At 47.3% G+C, this 23,433-nt stretch overlaps 10 protein-coding genes across 10 annotated transcripts; 6 read left to right on the top strand and 4 right to left on the bottom strand. All coding sequences in view use genetic code 12, as the record gives it.

Annotated features, from left to right (window-relative positions):
• Window positions 1-118: 118 nt before the first annotated feature.
• NOG1 (putative GTPase) lies at window positions 119-2,035 on the top strand (the record flags this gene model as incomplete). Its single annotated transcript, XM_025478932.1, has 1 exon — window positions 119-2,035. One exon carries the CDS (start codon window positions 119-121, stop codon window positions 2,033-2,035), a length of 1,917 nt encoding a protein of 638 aa, XP_025338405.1.
• Window positions 2,036-2,805: 770 nt separating this feature from the next.
• On the top strand, window positions 2,806-4,256 carry CXQ87_000350 (uncharacterized protein; the record flags this gene model as incomplete). The annotated part of the gene is made up of 2 exons (XM_025478931.1): window positions 2,806-2,849; window positions 2,882-4,256. 2 exons carry the CDS (start codon window positions 2,806-2,808, stop codon window positions 4,254-4,256), a joined length of 1,419 nt encoding a protein of 472 aa, XP_025338404.1.
• Window positions 4,257-4,417: 161 nt separating this feature from the next.
• CXQ87_000349 (uncharacterized protein) lies at window positions 4,418-5,260 on the bottom strand (the record flags this gene model as incomplete). Its single annotated transcript, XM_025478930.1, has 1 exon — window positions 4,418-5,260. The coding sequence occupies one exon, from the start codon at window positions 5,258-5,260 to the stop codon at window positions 4,418-4,420; it is 843 nt and encodes a 280-aa protein (XP_025338403.1).
• A 774-nt stretch (window positions 5,261-6,034) lies between these two features.
• Window positions 6,035-7,693, top strand: ELP3 (Elongator subunit; the record flags this gene model as incomplete). Its single annotated transcript, XM_025478929.1, has 1 exon — window positions 6,035-7,693. One exon carries the CDS (start codon window positions 6,035-6,037, stop codon window positions 7,691-7,693), a length of 1,659 nt encoding a protein of 552 aa, XP_025338402.1.
• Window positions 7,694-7,856: 163 nt separating this feature from the next.
• CXQ87_000347 (serine/threonine protein kinase) lies at window positions 7,857-9,986 on the bottom strand (the record flags this gene model as incomplete). The annotated part of the gene is made up of 1 exon (XM_025478928.1): window positions 7,857-9,986. One exon carries the CDS (start codon window positions 9,984-9,986, stop codon window positions 7,857-7,859), a length of 2,130 nt encoding a protein of 709 aa, XP_025338401.1.
• Window positions 9,987-10,260: 274 nt separating this feature from the next.
• Window positions 10,261-12,360, bottom strand: MSI3 (adenyl-nucleotide exchange factor; the record flags this gene model as incomplete). Its single annotated transcript, XM_025478927.1, has 1 exon — window positions 10,261-12,360. The coding sequence occupies one exon, from the start codon at window positions 12,358-12,360 to the stop codon at window positions 10,261-10,263; it is 2,100 nt and encodes a 699-aa protein (XP_025338400.1).
• Window positions 12,361-12,922: 562 nt separating this feature from the next.
• Window positions 12,923-14,611, bottom strand: NPL4 (Npl4p; the record flags this gene model as incomplete). The annotated part of the gene is made up of 1 exon (XM_025478926.1): window positions 12,923-14,611. One exon carries the CDS (start codon window positions 14,609-14,611, stop codon window positions 12,923-12,925), a length of 1,689 nt encoding a protein of 562 aa, XP_025338399.1.
• Window positions 14,612-16,036: 1,425 nt separating this feature from the next.
• CXQ87_000344 (glycosyltransferase family 15 protein) lies at window positions 16,037-19,112 on the top strand (the record flags this gene model as incomplete). Its single annotated transcript, XM_025478925.1, has 5 exons — window positions 16,037-17,314; window positions 18,011-18,621; window positions 18,653-18,659; window positions 18,685-18,862; window positions 18,910-19,112. 5 exons carry the CDS (start codon window positions 16,037-16,039, stop codon window positions 19,110-19,112), a joined length of 2,277 nt encoding a protein of 758 aa, XP_025338398.1.
• A 731-nt stretch (window positions 19,113-19,843) lies between these two features.
• Window positions 19,844-20,875, top strand: CXQ87_000343 (uncharacterized protein; the record flags this gene model as incomplete). Its single annotated transcript, XM_025478924.1, has 1 exon — window positions 19,844-20,875. One exon carries the CDS (start codon window positions 19,844-19,846, stop codon window positions 20,873-20,875), a length of 1,032 nt encoding a protein of 343 aa, XP_025338397.1.
• Window positions 20,876-21,107: 232 nt separating this feature from the next.
• Window positions 21,108-23,422, top strand: AFG3 (AAA family ATPase; the record flags this gene model as incomplete). The annotated part of the gene is made up of 2 exons (XM_025478923.1): window positions 21,108-22,055; window positions 22,076-23,422. 2 exons carry the CDS (start codon window positions 21,108-21,110, stop codon window positions 23,420-23,422), a joined length of 2,295 nt encoding a protein of 764 aa, XP_025338396.1.
• Window positions 23,423-23,433: the final 11 nt, after the last annotated feature.

Raw genomic sequence — 23,433 nt, 5'->3', positions numbered from 1 at the left:
CTCCCATAGTGTCCATGGTCCCGTGCGGGCGCGATAAAAAAAAAAAAAAAGTTGAGATGAGGTCCTTCTTTTTTCTAGCTCATCTCAGCTTCTACCACCTACAACCAACACTGAAATAATGCAGTTGTCGTGGAAGGACATTCCAACCGTGCCTACGGCCAACGACATGTTGGATATCGTGCTCAATAGAACCCAGAGAAAAACACCCACTGTGGTGAGACCTGGGTTCAAGATCTCCCGTATCAGGGCCTTCTACATGAGAAAGGTGAAGTTCACCGCTGAGGGATTCTCTGAGAAGTTCACGGACATGTTGGCTGGTTTCCCAAACATTAATGACGTTCATCCTTTCCACAGAGATTTGATGGACACTTTGTACGAGAAGAACCATTACAAGGTGTCCTTGGCTGCCGTGTCCAAGGCTAAGACCTTGATCGAGCAAGTCTCTAGAGATTACAATCGTCTTTTGAAGTTCGGTCAGTCGTTGTACCAATGTAAGCAGTTGAAGAGAGCTGCTTTGGGTAGAATGGCTACCATCACCAAGAAGTTGAAGGACCCATTGCAGTATTTGGAGCAGGTCAGACAGCATTTGGGTCGTTTGCCCTCTATCGACCCCAACACCAGAACTCTTTTGATCTGTGGTTACCCTAATGTTGGTAAGTCTTCTTTCTTGAAGTGCATCACCAAGGCTGATGTCGAGGTCCAGCCTTACGCTTTTACGACCAAGTCCTTGTACGTTGGTCACTTTGACTACAAGTACTTGCGTTTCCAGGCCATCGATACTCCTGGTATCTTGGACCGCCCAACGGAAGAAATGAACAACATTGAAATGCAGTCCATCTATGCTATTGCCCACTTGAGATCTTGTGTCTTGTACTTCATGGATTTGTCCGAGCAGTGTGGTTTCTCAATTGAAGCCCAGACCAAGTTGTTCCACTCCATCAAGCCCTTGTTTGCCAACAAGTCTGTGATGGTGGTGATGAACAAGAGTGATATCATCAGACAAGAGGACTTGCCAGCTGAGCAGCAGGAGCTTTTGAAGTCGATCGCCGACAGCCCTGGCGTGGACATCATGAACACCTCGTGTTACGCCGAAGAGAATGTGATGCAGGTGAGAAACCAGGCGTGTGAGAAGTTGTTGACTGCTAGAATCGAGCAGAAGTTGAAGGGCTCTGCTCGTGTGAACAACGTCTTGAACAAGATTCATGTGGCTAGACCACAGATGCGTGATGAGGAGGAAAGACCTGCTTTCATTCCTGAAGGTGTACAGCACTTGACGAAATACGACAGTGATGATCCAAACAGAAGAACGTTGGCTAGGGACGTCGAGGCCGACAACGGTGGTGCCGGTGTCTACAATGTCAACCTCAAGGACTTTTACTTGTTGGACGACGATGAGTGGAAGGCCGACACCATGCCTGAAGTGTTGGACGGTAAGAACGTCTACGACTTCTTGGACCCAGATATTGCTGCCAAGTTGCAGGCTTTGGAGGAGGAAGAGGAGAGACTAGATGCCGAAGGTTTCTACGACTCGGACTCTGAAATCGAGGACGAGGAGAGTCTCGACATCCATGACAAGGCTGAATGGATCAGGAATAAGCATAAGGTGATGATCAAGGAAGCACGTACGAAGAAGGCTTTGAAGAACAAGTCGATGATGCCAAGAGAGCACATCAAGAAGACTTACGGCGAGATGGAGGAGCACATGGCCTCTTTGGGTCACGACACACGCTCTTTGAAGCAGAGAGTCAAGAACAAGAAGACCATCAGTGGTGTGGACATCTTGAAGGCCAACCAGGGCCTCACGAAGCAAAAGAAGAAGGTGCAGAAGAAACAGGCGCCAGCTAACCAGAACGATAGATTGAGTGCCGGTGTTGCTGACGGAGCTTTGCGTTCGCAGGCCGAGAGAGTCGCCAAGTTGCAGAGAAGAGAGAGAAACCGCCAGGCAAGATTGGGAGAGGCCGACAGACACACTGTTGCCTCGATGCCCAAGCACTTGTTCTCGGGAAAGAGAGGCTTTTCTGCGGACCGTCGTTAAGGCTTATTTTGGGGTGGGTGTTCAAGTGTACAATAGAGATTCACATTCTAATAGCATTACATATATGTTGGAATAATGGCGTAGTTTGACAGGAAGGTGCATCGGGGTGTGCGGGGCAGAATGCACCCATATGCGATTTAAAGGCGGAGCAAAGTGCTAAATATTAAGCGATCCCGGCTGTGTGTATACTAAAGCCTGTAGGAGGAAGCTACAGGGTTTCAAACAAATCGGTACACAGGTAACAGAAAACAGATATCTATAAATTTTTTTTTTAACAATCATTATATTAAGAGGACGCCAGAAAGAATAAATTATTTCCAACAAAACCTATATAGTATAAAATAATCCAAAACTATCACATTCACGCCTCATGTGTCTCGCGCCTCAGCTTATCTAGATCCCCTGGTTTCCATGGATAAGCGGTCTGGAGCCTTATCTTTGGTAGAACACCCGTGCACCACGAGCGCATCCACCACACCTGGCGACGTCTTTCATCGGATGCAATGTGTGGGAGCGTTGTGCCTCACTTTTTGCATGCAGGAGCCGCACACTGACACCTTCTTATCAGGGCGTTATCCTTCTTTAACCTGTGATTCATACCCACGGACTAGTATCTTGCGACTACTTCTTGACTGATCCATAACATCGAATTTGCCCATTTTTCAAATTTTTTAGAATCAGCCTTCTCGTTAAAGCACCAGAGACCTGTCACCTGTTGTCTACCGAATTTGCAGCCCTAATTAATCAGTTTCCTTATCTTCTCGCCAGCCATGCCTGGCCCAGATGTACACTTTTTGACTGTCAACCACGACAAGTTCATTCCCTTTCAAGAAGGCCACGAAAAAGGGTCTTCTCGGAATTCAAAGCAACTGCTGGGCTCCATGAGCCAGCCACGATCAAGACCGGGACATCCGTTGGATCTTGGCTCACTCCTGGACCAGTTGCCCCCAACACGGGACCAGCCGGCACTGTTTCCATAGTTGGAAGTCTGGGATCAGGATCGAATACCAACAAGAACCTAAGTCATGTTCCATGTAAGTTTTTCCGGCAAGGAAATTGCCAGGCAGGCAACTCGTGCCCCTTTAGCCACAATTTAGACGGTTCACTCGCTGCAGATAAATTACCTTGCAAGTACTTCCAAAAAGGTAACTGCAAGTTTGGCTTGAAGTGTGCTTTGGCCCATTTCTTGCCTGACGGAACTAGGGTGAATTCGAAGTCCTTGAACGCATACCGTCGCCATGACAGAAACAACAGCCACTCAAACGCTCAAAATGACAACATTTCTGGCTCAGATGCAAACAATAATGATCACTCATCTAGTCTGCATCAATCCCACAAGGGGCGGGCTTCTTCCGGTACCGGTGCTGGCGCTGGTTCAGGGGGGAACCGAAACAGTCACCAGAATGGTTCTTCGAGATCTTTCGTGACTCTGCCAACAGAGAGATTACAAGGCAGACCCAGAACTGAGCACCTCGATTTCAACAGTAATTTTGATGCAAATGGCGACGTAACGCGGTCATATTTAATCGAGCCTGTTGACATCAGGAAACGATCATTCGGAGAAGACATCACCCTCGCAAATCCAAGTTCACGCAACTCTTTGCTGAACTCGTCTTTGCTGACACACCACCTGGTTTCTCAAAATGGCACGGCAAAGCCCCTCAGCTGGACCAGCCCTGTGGCAAACTACCAATCACTTCACGACTGGCTGGTTGCTGGTAGCGCCCCTACAAACTTAGTTTCTACCGGCACTCAGAACGGTCTTAGTTCAGCATTACGGTCTCTTTCCTCAACTTCTCCCACCAATTTGGTATCACTGCCAAACTCTATTGATTTCTCATCCAACTTGTTTAGCAGCACCCGCACAGAGCTGCCTAACGATAACTTTGGCTTCTCTTCCAGGCTTGGTCTGATGAGTAAGCCTAACAATGCCTTTTTGGCATCTCCATCGCAATATCAAATCAGGCCTCCTGATGAACTGGCAATCCTGGATGGTTCAAGAGAAGAGGATGCCATAGAAGATGACGAGAATGCCTTCTTCGAAGATTATGTACCAGCGTCGCTTGGTAACTTGATTTTGACTCCACAGGAACTCCAGAGAAGAGATTCAAGGTCTCAGTCTGGTACGTTATGGGTTAGACCAAATATTGGGAGGTCACCTTCGGAAAGTAAAAGAGGTTACGGGGCGGGCAATGACAATGATGTGTTCTTGATGGATTAGCCCCGATACTTAAATGGACTAGGAAAATTGGCGCTCGGAAGCGGCATAAAAGTACGGAATGGTAAAATATTAGATTTGGACTCACACTAGAGAGATTTTTATAACTTTTGATTAACCCAATGCTTTATATATACAGATAGAAATTGTTATCTACACGAAGTTTAGGCGCTCTTCAAGGCCTTGGGAGGTTCACGGTAGAGATCGGCAGCCCGGTTTTGAAAAGCGGTGGCCTGCTCGAGATCCTCGGGGTTGAACTCTGGTTGAACCTTCCTGATATGGTCACTCTCAAAGATAGAGCCAACCAAAAGCTGTTCTTCAGAAAATGGATCGATTGTAGAGACCAAGTAGTCTGTGACGAGTCTCTCGGTCGTCTGGACGTCACCCTCCGATGTTTCCACAGTCATCTGCTGTTTAGTCTTTACTTTAGTGACGAGCTGAATGAAAACAGTGATGTCGTCATGATTTGGAAGGGGATTGAAAGAAACAACCTTTGGGTTCTCAACAACTTTGACAAGCTTCCATGTGAGCTTAGCGCCAGATGGGAAAGACAGAGCTCTGCTGCACAATGCATCCACCACATGTTTACCAGCAACGTCTGCGAGCTGCTCATGAATATATTTATGTCTGAGATCCTTTCTGGCGGAGCAAGCCTTGGCAAAAACCTTATTAGTTTTCACGTAGTTCTCGATGGTGCGTTCCTTCCAATCGTTAAAGTGCAACTTGAGATTCGTGTCTTTCTTGTAACGGACAACACCAATCGTGTTGAAGGCAAATGCCGTCATTCTCCTGGCGACAAGTCTAGGCCATGAGGTGATAGGACAGTCCAAGAATCTTGGAGGAACGTAGTAGTCAGCCAAACAGCCAAAGACATTCAATGGCATTTTGGTAATGTCTGGGTTCTTGGCATATGATCTAGTGGCCACAGCTGACTTCAAGCTTGTTCTAGCTAAGAGAGAGACAGCAGGCTGTAGCCTGACTCCCGTAATGCTTCTTACACCCAACATGCTGATGTATAGTAAGGTGGATCTGATTAAAAATTTGAGCAGTGTCTACAGGATGCAGGGTGGGAGGAGTAAGGCGTGGGTTTAAACCCACCTAAACACTGATTCTAATCAATTGCTTTTCATAACAGAAATAAGTGGTTTTGCTTTACCTTATAGTTTGTGATTGAAACCTGCTCTACTCGGCTTTTCGAGGTATTCCATGACCCGGTCTCGCTTGACCATGCAAGACCACTCATTTCAGGTAGCTTAGAAGACTTGAAATGCCGAACTTTATACATATTCCTCAATCATAACGACCATCGTTGCATGAATTCATACGAAAATCGTTATAGTGAAGACAAGCTTAGGTGTGGTGGAACTCTCATACATACAACTTTTCGCAGCCAGTCGGACCATTCAGCATCCCACTTTTGTGTAAAGATCTGGTTTACGTAAGAGGTTTACCGTCTCTCAACATAACGCAGTTGCCAACTAGATCACCTTTTGCCCTCATTAGGCTCTAACTCTGACTCATAGTATTTAGCGAATCACACCTTTCATATTGCTAAGACCACACCAGTTGCACACACAAAGTACCAGGTGAAATAAGATCGGAGCCACAAAATTGTTGAATAGAACGTGATTGTAAATTTCTCTTATAATTTTGTAACTATGTATTGTTCCCAGTCAACAGTAACACTAGTTGGATCCATTCTACTAGCACCCGTGCACCAGACGGCGATGAGGCCTCAGATCTTTCCAACTCCACAAGGTAATCCAGATCTCATAAACATAATGCCCTCCGCTTTGCAGAAGGGTCGAAAGTTGGCTCCCGAAAAGGAGCGTTTTATTCAGTGCTGTGCTGATATTTCCTTGGAGCTTGTGGCCTCTCTCAAGACAAATAAAGACGTTAATCTCAATGGCCTCATCACCAGGTATGCGAAGAAGCACAAGTTGAAACACCAGCCCAGGCTTACCGACATCATCTCATCGATTCCAGACCAGCATAAGAAGTATTTGATACCCAAGCTCAAGGCCAAGCCCGTGAGAACAGCATCTGGAATCGCTGTTGTTGCGGTGATGTGTAAACCACACAGATGCCCACATATCGCCTACACTGGTAACATTTGTGTCTACTGCCCTGGTGGACCGGACTCGGATTTCGAATATTCGACACAATCTTACACAGGCTATGAACCAACCTCCATGAGAGCGATTCGTGCTCGTTACGACCCTTACGAACAAGCCAGAGGAAGAATCGAACAACTCAGGCTGTTGGGTCACTCTATTGACAAGGTGGAGTACATCGTCATGGGCGGAACTTTCATGTCTTTGCCCCAAGATTACAGAGAGGGTTTTATTACCCAGTTGCATAATGCCCTTTCCGGCTACAATGGTAAGAACATCGACGAGGCCATCCGCTTCTCTCAGCAGTCACAGACTAAGTGTGTCGGTATCACAATTGAAACCAGACCTGACTACTGTACTGAAACGCATCTTAGTGATATGTTGAAGTACGGCTGCACGAGATTAGAGGTGGGTGTTCAGTCGGTATACGAAGATGTGGCCAGAGACACTAACAGAGGTCACACAGTGAAGGCCGTATGTGAAACATTTTGCATTGCTAAGGATGCTGGATACAAGGTCGTCAGTCATATGATGCCAGATTTGCCAAATGTTGGCATGGAGCGTGATCTTGATCAATTTATCGAGTACTTCGAGAACCCAGCATTCAGAACCGACGGCCTCAAGATCTATCCAACATTGGTTATCAGAGGCACCGGTCTTTACGAGCTCTGGAAGAAGGGTCTCTATAAATCGTACAACGCCAATGCGCTTATTGATTTAGTTGCCAGAATCTTGGCTCTCGTGCCTCCTTGGACCCGTATCTATCGTGTTCAGCGTGATATCCCCATGCCATTGGTTTCCTCCGGTGTGGAAAATGGTAATCTTCGTGAATTGGCCTTGGCCAGAATGAAGGATTTCGGCACAACGTGCAGAGACGTTCGTACAAGAGAAGTGGGTATCCAAGAAGTGCATCACAAGGTTCTGCCTGACCAGGTTGAGCTTTTGAGAAGAGATTATACTGCCAACGGCGGTTGGGAGACTTTCTTGTCCTACGAGGACCCCAAGCAGGATATCCTCATCGGTTTGTTGCGTTTAAGGAAAGCCACCAAGAAATACACCTACAGGGAGGAGTTCAAGAACCAGCCAACATCGATTGTGCGTGAGTTGCACGTTTACGGCTCTGTTGTCCCATTGCATTCTAAGGATCCTAGAAAGTTCCAGCATCAAGGTTTTGGTACCTTGTTGATGGAGGAGGCCGAGCGCATTGCTAGGGAGGAGCATGGATCAGAGAAGATTAGTGTTATTTCGGGTGTGGGTGTCAGGAACTACTACGCCAAGTTGGGATACGAGGTGGACGGACCTTATATGTCCAAGATGCTTGTATAAATAGCTTTTAATTGGGGGTACAATATACAGATTTTAATTATTAACATTTATTCACCGTTCCTAAGAGCTTCAACCAAGTAGCAGGTAATTAGGTTAACTGAAGCCTATATAATACAAACCTGAATGCAATAGAGTACAAATGATGCAAAATGAGATGTCATAATCAATGACGGAAGAAGAAACGGTTTCCCTGTAATTGCGGGTCAAGCTCGTGAGCCCAGCCGGGAATATCCTCTCCAGAACCACCCACTGGGCGTTCTAACACGACATTCTCAAGACCGAGGGCATCGCTCAACCATGGGTGATTCACCATACCACCAGCATCAGCCCTTTTTTCAGGCTGTAAAGTCAACATGGGCAGCAAAAAGTCTGCGATTTCAATTGCGTCACTCACTGGGAACTTGTACTTCTCAATGAGGACATCCTTGAGACCCCAAGGCTTCAATTTAGAGATCCTGAGAAGCTCGCCACGAGCGCTGAAGAAATCTCTGGCGTAGAAACTCTCGTTGAGCATAGGACGAGGGAAGTGCCCAATTAATTCAATGATCTGAGCAATGTGGTCGTCATCTTTACTGTAGGATTTACCAGCTCTTGGGTCAAACAAATAGTCGCCCGTGAGAAGTTCAAACATCAAACATGCAAAGGACCAAAGATCAGCAGAAGCACCCCAATGATATCCGAGCAATACCTCCGGGGATCTATATTGTCTTGTCTGAATCTCGTCCGTGAAATGATGATGGACCCAGCAGGAGTTTCCTAGATCAGCAATCTTCACCGAAATTAACTCATCCTCATTGATAATCAAAGACGAATTGTTGACGAAAGACTCATCTCCATTGTCCCTGCTCTGGCCAGGAAACGTGCCAGACGAATTCAGGATATACATTGATGAAAGCGAGTTGTTCAAGCTTTTTTCCATTTGTTCCGAAATTTCTGCGTCTGAAGTATTTGTGAATGAGCCATGGCTAACGGCTTGTTGGATTGGCGTGTTGTTGGAGGAGTTCGCAAGGTTATGCATGTTCGTGAATGACTTGTTAAAGGAGCGGAGTGGGGATGGTAAAGGCTGAGATCCTGTGATGAGAGTCTGACGGCGAGAACGTCTTCCGTTTCGGCCGAGCAGAGGGGAAGACGTGTCCGCCGAGGATTTGACTTTCTCGCCAATTTGAGCATGCTTGATTTGTGGCGTGTTTTGAGTTGATGTAGATGGGGTGGAGTTTGAATGAGAGGCAACACCCGAGGTTGATTTAGTGCGCAGAAGCTTTCTTTGGAGCTTAGCATGCTGCTCTTCTTGTTCAACCATACGAACAATTTGCTCAACGTCACCGATCTCGATCAAGACGTTCTCGGGCTTAATATCAGTGTGAATGACACCACAGCGGCGATGTAGAAAATCTAATGCAGACAATAGCTGCTTGGCAATTTGCTTCACGAAAACCACAGGGATTCCTTTATGTTTGTAACGGCGAATAAGGCCTAAAAGGTTCTCACCTAGGACTTCGAAAACCATACAAACGTGGACTCCGTTGGGACCCTCATGCGAAAAGGTGTCAAGTAGCTGAATAACATGCTCATGACCTGGGTGGTGAGTATCGGAAGTAGTGACCTTATCCAACAACTTGATCTCATCCACGGCAGTATCTGTGTACTGTTTGGCAGAGCGGACGATCTTCATAGCAACGTGACATTGCTTGTCGTTGTCCCTTGCGAGCCAAACGGTAGAAAAGTGACCCCATCCGAGTTTCCTCACCAATGTGTACTTTTTGTTCTTGTAGGTCTCGCCTATGTGACATGTGTGGTAACCGCCGGGCACGTAATCCTTGAGATCCTCCTCGTTATCAGGATTCACTGTATTAGTTTCATCTTCGCTTTCGCTTTCTTCTTCCTCTGGTCCCTCTTCGAGTTCATCCTTACTCTTTTTACTCTTTAAGGATGTCGTCTCTTTCTCTCCGCACTCCGATTCACGCCTGATCAAGTTATTAAGTTGTTCTTCGCTTTGTTCCTCAAAGTTTGTGGTTATAGGGGTTAATTCCGGGCGAAACAGTCTGACCAGCGGTAGAGAGGTGGCCAAATTGCCTGATCCATTGAAGCCGGGCAAGAGATTGAAAGACGACAGGATGCTGCTGGACTCGCGAGGTTCAACACATTCTGCAAGGCTGTCTAAAACTGTATCCTGGCTCTTCAACAGCGCAGTATCCTGGCTTTGGGCTTTGGTTCTGGCTTTCTTCTGGGCCGCTTGATTCTCCGTGTCTGCCTTTTGGATGGCCAAAGACAAGTTTGACTTGTGTTTAGGCATCAGATGCACGAATTTCTGCTAATGCTGAGGCGTGCTTTGCCTGAGACGGAGTTTATTTTAGGTGACCTTTTGGATTAGCCGTTTAATAACAATAGAAGTTGTTGTAGAAAGCGTGAGAAAATCACCTCCAAGCGAGGTACCGTTTGAGGCCCGACATGATCACGTGCCCTGGGTCCCGGTGGCTTAAGCTGGGGTTTCAGATGGTCAATTTTACATGTGCATACATTTTTTCCAAGAATGCCTTTCCGTTAGATTATATACTCTATCGAGACCACTAGTCGAGGTCCATCTCGTCGCCCTTCTCCTCCTTCTTCTCTTCCTTCTTCTCGCCCTCGGAGCCCTTGGAGGCCTCTCTCTGAGCAGCCATCTTCTCAGCCATGGCGGCCATCTGCTCGGCCTCCTGCTTCTGTCTGATGGCTTGCTTCTTCTCCTCCTCCTTGGCCATGTAACGACCTCTAATAAGGTTACCAATGGCAGCCAACTCCTCGTACTTAGCGATGTACTTGGCCTTAGTCGAGTCGTAACCATCGTCATACAACCAGTCCTCAGCCTTCATCAACATGTCGGTCAATCTGCTCTTCTCGTCGTCAGAGGCAAAGTCCTTGTACTGGTCCTCCAACTTACCACGCAACTCGTAGATGTACTCCTCGAGAGCGTTCTTTCTGTCCTCGGTGTCGGCAACCAACTTGTCAGCGACAATCAAGGCGTTCTCCTTCTCGAAGAAAACGGCTCTCTCCTCCTCAGTCAAGGCAGCGGACTGGACATCAAGGACCAAGTCGTCCTTCTTGACCAACTTCTTGACCTCCTGGTACTGAGGCTCGGCATCCTCATCGACTTCCTCGCCCTCCTTAGGCTCAACCAACTCCTTGACGATCTTTTCCTCAACGGTGTGAGCAGACTCGATGGTGTAGAAGCCGGATGGGTCGTTTCTCAACTTCAACTTACAGGCAATGGAGCTCTCGCCCTTGTTGACCTGCACGCCCTTGATGTGCCACTTGGCGATCAAGTCCTCAACACCAGCGGGCATCTCGTTCTTGTTAGTGTATCTAGCCTCGACATCGAAGTCACCCTTTCTGAATAAGGTGATGATCTTGGTGGATGGGAAAGTGCCGCCTCTTGGGAAAACCTCCAAGTGGTCGTCATCCTCCTCCTCCTTGTCCCAGAAGTAAGAGACGGAGTATGGGTTGAAGTCCTCAAACTTGAAAGGTCTGACTCTCAAGGTTGGCGAGTGCATGGCACAGATGAAAGCGTTACCTCTGGCGATGGCCTCGTCCTGATTGAGGGTGGTGGACAATGGCTTGCCAAAAATCTCAGACAACTTGGTCTTCAAGCTTGGAACTCTGGTGCAGCCACCAATGATCTCGATGGAGTCAATGTCGTTGGTGGTAAGACCAGCGTCCTTCAAGGCAACCTCAATAGGGACGTTGATTCTCTCCAACAATGGCTGCACAAACTTCTCCAACTCATCTCTGGTCAAAGAGGAAGACACATCGACATCGTTCATGACGGACTCGATGTTAATAGGAGCCTGAGTGTTGGCAGACAAAACCTTCTTCAACTTCTCAGCAGCAGTAAGAACTCTGTAGTAGGCCTTAGGGTTCTCTCTGATGTCAATCTTGTACTTACCCTTGAACTCATCGGCAAAGTGCTCGGTAATAGCGCGGTCGAAGTCTCTACCACCGAAGTGCTTGTCGTAAGCAGAACCCAAAATCTTGAGCTCACCCTTCTTGACAGCAGCGATGGAAACCTGGTAAGAAGAGTGACCAATGTCGACGAAAGCAACATTCTTTGGCTTCTCCTCAGGCAACTCGTTCTGCTTGAAGACACCGTACCCGACGGCGGCGGCGGTGACCTCGTTCACAATTCTCACGGGGTTCAAGCCAGCAATCTTACAAGCATCGAAAGCAGCACGTCTCTGCTTCTCGGTGAACCACACTGGGACAGACAAACAGATGTCCACGATGTTGCCCTTGGTCTCCTTGACGGTGATGTCCTTGATCTTGTTCAAGTACATGGCAGCCAACTGGGTGGAGGTAAATTCCTGAGGCTCATTCAAGAATCTGACCTTAGCGTTGATCTGACCCTTGTCGTTCTCAGCCAATCCACAAGAGAAGTATTTGGACTCAACATCGAAGTCTGGGTCCTTGTAGTTCAAACCCAAGATTCTCTTCAAGTTGCCAACAGTGTTCTTCAAGTTGGAGGTTTGCTGGTTCTTGCCGGTCTCGCCGATAAATCTATTCTTCTGGCCGAAACCAACCAAAGAAGGAGTGGAACGGTTGGAAACCTCATTCACGATGATATCGATTCCTCTGTTTCTTGCGCAGGCAATGACGGTATTGTCATTACCCAAGTCGACACCAAATGGAGTAGCCATTCTGATTCTTCTAAATTAAGTTATTCTCGTGGTAGTATCACGTAGTATATAATACAAAAGCGCTGAGGCGAACTCTCATATAGTATGCGAAAAACTACTTCGTCCGCGCACGACTCATCTAGAAGATTCGAGAACGATCTATCACGTGTGAAGCTTCTTTTCACTCTAATAAAAAAGTAAATGGGCATTTTAAATTTCTAGTACCTAATTTGAGGGTCACTAAACCTATATGAGTAGCTCCGCTGATCTTTTTTGCCATCTTAAGCCCGCTCTCTCACCTCTTCGCTCATGCTAACGGTACGCAGTACTGTATACAAAATAAATTGTGCATGGTAGCTTCACACAGAGGTCTCGGCAAGTAGGGTCCAACGAAATGCTCAGACTGCACCGAGCTAAGATCGCCGATATGGTTCCATTCTTAGGCAGACCGAGTCAGTCCAAAGGTGAAGTCAATCTTGAGGACAGAAATTTCTTTTAATTTCCGTTTCATCCTCAAAGTGACGTCCCTTCGAATTTAAAACTTTGGCTCCAGGTGCTTATGATAGAGGTCATATGCAACTCATCAGTGAGTGCTCTGCTCCAACACCGTCAACAAAGTCATCCACCCACCAGACTCGATCAATTGTAAATAGTCTTCATCTTTCTTATCCTTTGCGTAGCGGTAGAGACAATCAAGCTCATCATTACTAAGGATTCCCATCTTGCGCAAGTAGACCAAAAAATGGAAATCAATGAGCAGGCTTCCATCGCCGCCTCCCAGCTGAATTTGCCTCTGGACGGCTTTCAAATCTTGAAGCTCGCCGAGGAAGTCCCTATTTTCAACAACGAAGTCAAGTCTGAACATCGGCTTTGGATCCAAGGGAAACGAATCCAGCAATGTCACCAATAAAAATTCAACAGGGAAAGCCGGCTTTGCGTTTTCTTTCACCTCCAAACCGTACTCATTGATTTTAGAGTAGAACACGTCCGGCACGTATCTTGACCCCTGTGTCTTGTTTATGCAAAGCATGTTTGGATGAGTAGAGGCAGATATGATGTCTGCTTTCACGAGTCCCTCAGCGCTTCTAGAAACCTGATACGAGTGAGGCTCAATTTCTCCTTTCTGATTACCTGTGATAACGCATGTGACGAATTTGGAGGAGAAATCCCGAGTTTCTGAAAATTTGCTGTAGTTTGGGTGAGCGATTTGATTTTTTGCTGCCATGAGAACTTCGAGGCATGACAAAAAGTAGGACTCTTTATGACGTTTGCATAAAACAGTTCCATCTCTACGACCGGAATCTGTCAAGTCAGTAAACACAACACCGACTTTTTGAAGGCCCAAGGCTTGAGCGGTGGAATCCACATCCTGTTCGTTTGGCCAATCGAGCAATGTAATTCCATCAAACTCGCCCAGCTGAGGTGGCTCATAAATTGCTTCAACAACTGCTTTTATGCCCAATGGAACTTTTTCAAATGCTTCGTACCTACCATAGAGCACGCCATATCTCTGGACACCTGATTGTCTCCACACATCGATGAAATTATTGAGTAGAGAAAAATCGGAAAACTCCACATGATCCACCATACGGAACGGTTGCTGTTGAAGAGTGATTGGGGCAGGTTGACATTTGGAACAAATTCCTCCTGGGTATGGGGCGTGGCCCCCTGGACAATGCAAGTTGATGGCGTAGTTTAGATCCTGCAAGGGAGAAATATAAGACGAGGCCTTGCTCTTGTTATTCTGTTGTTCGTTCATTTCCTTCAAATATGCGTGGAACGATTTGTGTTTGATGCCTTGCTCTTTAAGATAGTTCTTGTCCCATGGCGGTAATGGAGAACAGTATTCACACATACCCTTGTCGCCATGCTTACAGAAACTTGACTTTGGTCTCTTGATTAACCCATCCTGTGAGTCAAGAAGATCATCGACTGGGTGCTGCTTAACGGATTCCTTAGGTGCTGGTGTGATATCTCTCACAGGTATCGTCTGGTGGCGACCTGGTACTATTGACGCAGATTTCTCCTGCTCACCAGAGTCATAAGTCACAAAAAGCATATCACCATTCTTAAGGCCAAGTTCACCAAGTGACTTCTCGGCGAGCTCAGCGACCGAGGTCCCTTTATCGTTTGGCTTGTCGCTTATGAACATCAGCTTTGGGTCAGGGATGGCCCATTTGGAAACCACCTCCATCAAAGGAGTCAGAAATTGGTCCGAGGGCTCGGTCTTGACCCTAAGCATACCATTTTTGGATCTGAATCGAATGATCATGGTTTAATTGGGTATGTAGAGTTGAGGGCAATTGATGATAGAGTATCTTGCCATACTTAAGAGAATACACACTATGCAGGTGATTCTGAGTTGGGCCCCAGGCTACTATAAAATGATCCACATACAAATGTCAATAGTCATAGAATATTTTAAATTTGGTCCTCTAAATAAATTCTCAAATAAGATGCCTCGATGACAACCAGTCACCAGCTTGTATGAGGATTTAAACGTCTTCATACCATGGATTTCACTGAACCTGTTGTTGGAGATGCTCAAAAGTCTCGAAAATACGATTAAACTTGTTCGATATCTTTTCGTAAATAAATTCCAGGCTTTGTATCAAACCGCGTGGTTGCAAAAGTTTGTGTTTCCTATTGGTCTAAAGCCAGCGCTCCTCTTTCCTTGCAAGCTCCTACAACAGCTTACTCTTACCAACTAATCAAACACACAGTAGCATGTGAAGAGCACTTTGGCTCTTGATATTGCCGTGATTGACCCCCACTTGAATAATGTTGTTTCAAGATTACTGAATGCACTTCTTAACTTGACCCCACGTTTCTCCTGAGGTTCCAAGGTCCCAATATCTAAAATACCCCATCCCCTGTAACAGGAACCCAAATTCACTTAATGAACAACTTAAATCTATAACTAAGTCTTCCAGAGACGTCGTATGGCTTCCTTCCCTTTTGATCGCCCCACTACGTCACCAGTGCGCCAGAGGTGTTCCTATAAAAAGCCCACCAAGCCACTAATGTATTGTTTCCTCGGCCCTTAGATCTCCCAGGCTAGAAACTATTTTGGAAATGCCACCCTGTCATTGCACCCGGGTTTGTTCGACTCAAATTATAGCCACTGCTTTCTATAAGGAGAATTATGTTGAATCCCGGCTGAGTGCCCGAAGCCAAGATTTAGACTTAAAAAATTATCAAAGGCCGATGCGGAATATCGAGGCACTATTTCAGATCTCGCAAGCCTCGGCCAGGTAAACCCGATCTGCTTCGAAAATTTACACAAATCGTGGAATCGAGATCCGAACCGTACCCCTACTTCGTAACGCTGTAGTTGCATATCGCCCAGAAATTGGACTCCCTTTTTAAGATGGTGCCTCTCGAAACAATGCTCGCACAGTAGTTTCTTCCATTCTGCACGGGAACCTGTCAAACCTGCGCCATAGTTGTTGAAACGACTTTTATTTGCAATTAACCTCCAGATGAATTTCGCCATTCAAATGAGCGCATTCACACAAATCTCTTATACCTGATTGGACTTCGTAAACCTGCTGCATCTTTTGTTTCGATCCGGCTCCCGGGCAGCAATGTTCCTGCGCTTTAGCGAGCCCTGCCTTCACACAGCCTACTGGTCCAAAAAACGTCCCTGACCAATTCGTCGATAAGCACCCGTTTTCTTTTATAGACCAGCATCAGCATGATCGCCCGGATCCCGCAAAATAAGCGGCTTGTCGTTGCCATCGCATCGGCGATCGCCTTGTTGTTTATATACTTGCTTTCTAATCATTCCCTGAATGGAAGCATAGTCTATGTGGACAAGGCCACGGGTGAAATAGTGTCTGATTTCCAGAAACAACCCGCTCCTGCGCTGCCGCCCGCTCCTGCGCTGCCACCAGTGACTAACAATGATGCCCCTTCCATCAAAGACAATTCCAAAGAGGAGAACGCTGCCTTTCAGCAGATCGGCTCGCAAGAGCAGGTGGGCAAGCAGCCTGGCGACTGTGTGATCCCTGGTGACAGAGTGAAAGCTACATTTGTCTCGTTGGCCAGAAACGAAGAGTTGTACGACTTGATCAAGGCAATCAGAAATGTGGAGGACAGATTCAACCGTAAGTTCCGTTACGATTGGGTCTTTCTCAATGACAAGCCCTTCACGCAAGAGTTCAAGGACTTGACAAGTTCCATCGTTTCTGGAAATGCCAAGTACGGTGAGATTCCAACGGAACATTGGTCCTACCCAGAGTGGATCGACATGGAGAAAGCTGCCAAGTCTCGTTCGGACATGAAGGCTCAGAAGATCATCTACGGAGACTCCGAGCTGTATAGACACATGTGTCGGTTTGAGAGTGGATTCTTCTGGAGAAACCCATTGTTAGATGAGTATGACTGGTACTGGCGTGTCGAGCCAGGTATCCAGGTGCATTGTGACTTGAACTACGATTTGTTCAAATACATGGAAGACAATGACAAGGTCTACGGATTCACAATTTCCATTCATGAGTTCGAGAAGACAATTCCCCTGTTGTGGCAACACACAAAGGACTTCATCAAGCAATACCCACAGCATATCGCCAAGGATAACTTCATGGAGTTCATCAGTGACAACAACGGTGAGACGTACAACTTATGCCACTTCTGGTCCAACTTCGAGGTGGCTTCGTTGAATTTCTGGAGGTCACAAGCGTACAGAGACTACTTTGACTACCTCGACAAGACGGGCGGATTTTTCTACGAGCGCTGGGGCGACGCACCCATTCATTCCATTGCGGCTGCGCTATTTTTGCCTAAGGATAAGATCCACTACTTCGAAGACGTCGGATACAACCACGGAGTTTACACTCAATGTCCGTTGAATCCTCAGTTCCGTTTTGAGCACCGCTGCGATTGCAACCCAGACAAGGACTTCACATTCAGAGGGTACAGTTGTGGCAAGAAGTATTACGAGGCAATGAAGCTCGAGAAGCCTAAGGAATGGGTGGACTACCAGTAAGGAAGTTGCATGGCAGTCCAAGGTGGAAATATAGAAGCGCCGTGCTGCAGAGAGCGTGTCGAGTGCGCTGAGACACCTAAGCGAAGAGGCCGGACAAAGGCGTGAACAATTGTAATGAGAGTGATGGACTGGCAGACTTCAAACGCGTGGTGTCCGATCTCAAAAGCGTGTCGCTTTCATGTCTTTTGGCGTGTTCCGACGACAATCTGCCTCGTTGAGAATGTCCTGTCTCAAATGTGCTATTAGCCGTTTGCCTCGCTTCTCGCCAAGAGAAGCAGTGCAACAACCAGCCAAATGAACTCAAAAATATTTTGGGTTTCCACGTATCGCGTATTTGGCCAGCTTACAAAATACGGGTCCAGGAGGCATGTTCCAAAATTAGTAGCCAATTTATTTTCTCAAAAGTTTCTCAGGCGTTTTTTTTCAACTTTTCCTCTCCCTGGTCCTTCAATTTGGGAGTGCACAGCCTAGGCGCGCAAGGAGACACGTAAAAGTGCGACTGTCTGGAGACGATTTTTCTTCCCACTACTCCTCGCAACATGGCTTCCCAAGATCAAACGCCAGGTTGGTCAGATTCGCCATCTTTGCGCTAGTCTTGATCTTCTGTGGTTATGTACTCACCAAGGGATCCACCTATGAGGCGCCACAGTCTCAGTCGGCCCCAGCTCAGGCTATCCCAAGAACGAGCCAAACCAGAAGGCTGTTGAGGAGCAAAAGCCTTTGAAGGATGCATCAGCCCCTAAGGTTCCAGCTTCGCCAGAGCTTGTCAAGGGTGCAGCTAATGACGCCTCCAACCCTAACATCGCCAACAAGATTAAGGCGACTTTTGTTACGTTGGCTAGAAACTCCGACAAAGCTTCTATCCTTCAGTCCATCAGACATGTGGAGGACCGTTTCAACAAGAACTTCCACTACGACTGGGTGTTCTTGAATGATCAGGAGTTCAACGAGGAGTTCAAGTCTGCCGTCTCTGCCGTTGTCTCTGGTCAGACCAAGTTCGGTGTCATTCCTAAGGAGCACTGGTCTTACCCTGACTGGATTGACCGTGAGAAGGCTGCCTTGGCCAGAGAGGCCATGGTCCAGAAGAAGGTTATCTATGGTGGCTCCGAGTCTTACAGACACATGTGTCGTTTCGAGTCTGGATTCTTCTACAGACACGAGTTGATGCAGGAGTACGAGTACTACTGGCGTGTTGAGCCAGACATCAAGATCTTCTGTGACATCGACTATGACATTTTCAAGTACATGAAGGACAATGACAAGTGGTACGGATGGACCATCTCCTTGCCTGAGTACAAGGAGACCATCCCAACCTTGTGGGAGTCTACCCGTGAGTTTATGGACAAGTACCCCAGTACGTCGCCAAGGACAACAACTTGCCATGGATTTCTGACGACAATGGAAAGACATACAATGGATGTCACTTCTGGTCGAACTTTGAGATTGCCAAGCTTGACTTGTGGCGTGGTGAGGCCTACCTGAAATACTTTGACTTCCTCGACAAGAAGGGAGGCTTCTTTTACGAAAGATGGGGTGACGCGCCCGTGCATTCGATTGGCGCCTCGCTTTTCGTCCCAGAGACAAATTGCACTTCTTTGGCGACTTGGGTTACTGGCACGTGCCTTTCCACAACTGTCCCGTGGACGAAGAAACTCGTAAAGCCAAGAAGTGTGTGTGCGAGCCCAAGGATGATTTCACCTGGAGAGGCTACTCTTGCACGCCCAAATTCTTCTCCCAGCACGGCTTGAAGAGACCAACGGGCTGGGAACAATTCACTCAGTAAGAAACCGAAGGACTAGGAATACATGCAGTAGAAAGACTCGTTCGTCAGTAGAAAGATCTGTCTGTAAGCATTTATTAGCGGCCCGCTGGGGGTTGCATCGAAGGTTTTGCTGCATAGCAGGCCGTAACCACCACGCCCACACGGAAGTTCCGTGTGAAATCGCAAGCCGCTTCAGCCTCGTCTCTAACCCAATATCCTTTCCGAATTCGTCGCTAAAACCGGTTTGGAATGCCATGCATTCCGGCCCACCGCCGCCAGCGCAAAATTCATGACTTCTGGAATATTTTGTTTTTGTAGATCAATTGACACTATTTCATGCGCTCCGGCCGTGGCCGTTGTTTTCTTCTTTCTCTTTTGCAATGTCATTACACGTTAGAATTTCATCATGCAACGGCTGCGAAATGCATAAATCCAAAACACCACACCCGCCAGTGACACTTACAGCTCCCTCGTATATCAAACAATACCATCTCGACGTCAAACTTTGCTGAAGCAGCGAAACGCCTCATTTCTTTGTGTTTCCGGCTTCGGGACATTTTTCCGTATTTTTTTTTTTTTTTTTTTTTTTTCTGGCCCTGCCCTTCACTGCATTCCCTGCGCGGTTTCTCCATTCTCGCCTGTTTCATTCCTACAGAGAAGCCATTCTGAAACACAAGGCGTAGGGGGGCCGATTTTCACCGTTTCTCAGCACGAGCCATATAATCCTCCGTTTTCCTCCTTTCGTTGAAATCATGCCCGAGCCTCGTCCTCGTCCGCCTTCCTTGAAGCTCGCCAACGACTCGGCGAGAAACGATGCCATCCTTCAGATCGTATCTCCGATAGCGACGCTGTCCATGAGCGAGGACATGAGGAACACCGTTCGTATAAGCGAGTCCATCAAACGCAGACAGTCTAGTATCATCGCGGCCAAGAAGAATGACGACACGTCCGAACCGATTCTGCCCACCCAATCCACGGGTAACACGCCCGTGAATTCTGCCGCCGAATCTTCAGCTTTCTCATCATCAACATCCACCCTGTTCCCCAATGTCAAACAAGAGAATGGAACCTCATCTCCGCTCCTGGCGTGTGACAGCACCCAACTGAGCCCTGGCGCTTCCTACTCTCTGGACAGGCTTGCATCCCATTTGAAGAACCGCTCTCTCAAGCGTGATAGGGTACCCAAGCCGCTCAAGCTCCACAATAATCCTGCTGTCGGCAGTGGCCCATACACTGCTGCTAATGCACACCCAGGCATGTACTCATACCAAACACATGGCTTGAGACTGGCACCTCTCAGACCATACTTTGCCCCCAGGATGGTGCAACGCTTCAGGCGTCCACCTTCCATGGCTCCCTTGGGCACTCCTTTCGTTGTCACACCATACCGTAGAGAGATACCCTTCGATAGAAGAAAGCTGAGTGGTCCACAAACCGCTCCACCGGTGCAACCTGCGCCAGGTTCCAAAAGAGCTCGTCCAGTTCAAGATGTCTTCGTTGATGATGTGAAGAGAGCAGCACCACTACCGCTGCAGCCGCCACTGGCTCAAAAGGCTCGCTTCACCGTCACCGCCGATGACCGCCAAGCTGCTACAGAGGAAGAGATGGAAGAGATGCGCCGGAAATGGGAGGAGAGCGACGAGATTTACGGATCCATGTCCTTCATGGACAAACTGACCTTCCGGTTCAAGATCTTGAACAAGAATCTCTCGCTGGACGAGAAAAAGGCACGCTTCATGGAGATTTGCGAAACCACCTGGGACGAGGTTATGAAGCGCAAGTAGGTAATAATACATAATCGGTACTACCCGTGGCTGGACCGCCAATCTCACTAATTTTCGCAGCAATTCCTGGGGTAGGTTAGTGCTACGAATCGCCTAGCAGGTCACGTGCACACATTTTGTCTTTTTAGAAGGCGAAAGACCTCACCTCAAAACGCTTAATACGTCCAACACAATCATAATGAGCTTGTTGCGTGGTTTGATGACCCGCCGAGCGATAAGCTCTCTTAGCCTAATGAGGCCTAGACCTCTGGCTATTCCAAGGGCTGGCAGACTCTTTTCGACTGCTCCTAGAGTCCAATTTAGTCAGTCTTTCCTAAGACTACAGAAAGCCCCAAAGGAAGAAAAGAGCAAAGATGAAGATAGCAAACCCAAGTCAGAGGATAAGCCCGAAAAGGAAGAAGAAGATCCAGAGACCCGAAGATACAAGGAGGAGGAGAAGAAATTCCGTGAGGAGTTGCGCCAAAAGCAGGAGTCCTCAAGAAAGCAGAAAGGCAGAGATGCCTCTTTATTCAGCAAGGAAGGTCTCAGTCTCGTATTGATTTGCACTTTATTCACGATCCCTCTAACGTTTTACGCCACCGTGTCACAGTCCAACAAGCGTGATGAATTATCATTCCAAGCCTTCAAGACCCGTTACCTAGAGAAGGGTCTCGTCAAAAAGCTCACTGTGGTGAACCGTTTTGCCGTCGAAGCAGAACTAGTCCCAGGAGCTTTCTCTGACGAGACTTCTCGTGATATGAATGGTAACCCATTCGTGGTCTTTACCATCGGTTCCGTGGAGGTGTTTGAAGAAGAGATGAATGCCACCCAGGACAAACTAGGTATCCCCATCCAGGAAAGGCTCCCAGTTTCCTATATTGAGCGTGGCTCCTGGCTCAACATGATCATGCCAATCCTCCCCACTGTGCTCTTAATCGGTGGTCTCTGGTACATCAGTGTACGGAAGGCACCACAAGGCGGCGCAGGCGGTGCGGGTGGTATCTTCAAGATTGGCAAATCTAAGGCAAAACTCTTCAATCAAGAAACCGACGTCAAGATTAAATTTAAAGATGTTGCTGGATGCGAGGAGTCGAAGGAAGAAATCATGGAGTTTGTCAAGTTCCTTCAAGATCCTGTCAAGTATGAGAAACTCGGAGCCAAGATTCCAAGAGGAGCTATCTTGTCTGGTCCCCAGGTACAGGTAAAACACTTTTGGCCAAGGCAACTGCTGGTGAGGCAGGTGTACCCTTCTTGTCTGTTTCGGGATCGGAGTTTGTCGAGATGTTCGTCGGTGTAGGTGCTTCTCGTGTGAGAGATTTGTTCAAGACTGCCCGTGAGATGGCTCCATCCATTATCTTCGTTGATGAAATCGATGCCATTGGTAGAGAGAGAGGCAACGGTCGTGTTGCTGGTAACGATGAAAGAGAAAACACATTGAACCAGTTGCTTGTCGAAATGGACGGATTTGAAGCTTCGGATCATGTTGTTGTTCTCGCTGGTACTAACCGTGTTGACATCTTGGACAAGGCCTTATTGCGTCCAGGTCGTTTTGACAGACATGTCACGATTGACACACCTGACATCGAGGGCAGAAAAGCCATCTTCAAGGTCCACTTGAATAAGCTTACATTGAAATGCGTTGAGGATATCAGAGCATCCCAAAGTGATGTTGACTTCAACAAGTACCAACAATTGATTGATGAAGCCACCGATAACCTTGCTGGAAGATTGGCTGCGTTGACTCCTGGATTTGCAGGTGCTGACATCGCAAACTGTTGTAACGAGGGTGCTTTGATTGCTGCTAGAGAGGATGACACTGCCGTCGATGTTCACCACTTCGAACTGGCTATCGAAAGAGTCATCGCCGGTCTCGAGAAGAAGTCAAGAGTTTTGACACCAGATGAAAAGAAGACCGTGGCATATCACGAAGCTGGTCATGCTATTTGTGGCTGGTTCTTGGAGTATGCTGATCCGTTGGTGAAGGTTTCCATTATTCCACGTGGTCAGGGTGCCTTAGGCTACGCCCAATACTTACCCAAGGACCAATATTTGGTCTCAGAGGAGCAGTTTAAACATAGAATGATCATGGCACTCGGCGGAAGAGTTAGTGAGGAATTACACTTTGAATCGGTGACTAGTGGAGCTTCAGATGATTTCAAGAAGATCACTCAAATGGCTCAACTGATGGTATTACAGTTGGGAATGTCCGACAAGATTGGTAGCATCTACTTCGACACTGGTAATGAACAAGGAGGTTTCAAGGTGCATAACACCTACTCTGAAAAGACTGCCAAGCTCATCGATGAAGAGGTAAAGCGCTTTATTGACGAGGCTTACGACGCTTGCAAAAAACTTTTGACTGAAAAGATTGAATTGGTCGACAAGGTTGCAGAGGAGGTCTTCAAGAAAGAAGTTTTGACTCGTGAAGACATGATCAGATTAGTTGGCCCACGTCCTTTCCCCGAGAGGAATGATGCTTTTGACAAGTATATCAAGGGCAACGAGGTATACAAAGGCAGAGACCAAGACAACAATCCTTCAGAAGCCGGTGGAGAGGCTACTGCTTGATCTAAGCATCA

This window comes from Candidozyma duobushaemuli, assembly GCF_002926085.2.
Source record: "Candidozyma duobushaemuli strain B09383 chromosome Unknown A_B09383, whole genome shotgun sequence".
In the NCBI taxonomy this organism is placed as follows: domain Eukaryota; kingdom Fungi; phylum Ascomycota; class Pichiomycetes; order Serinales; family Metschnikowiaceae; genus Candidozyma; species Candidozyma duobushaemuli.
This window is presented reverse-complemented; position numbering and strand designations above follow the sequence as displayed.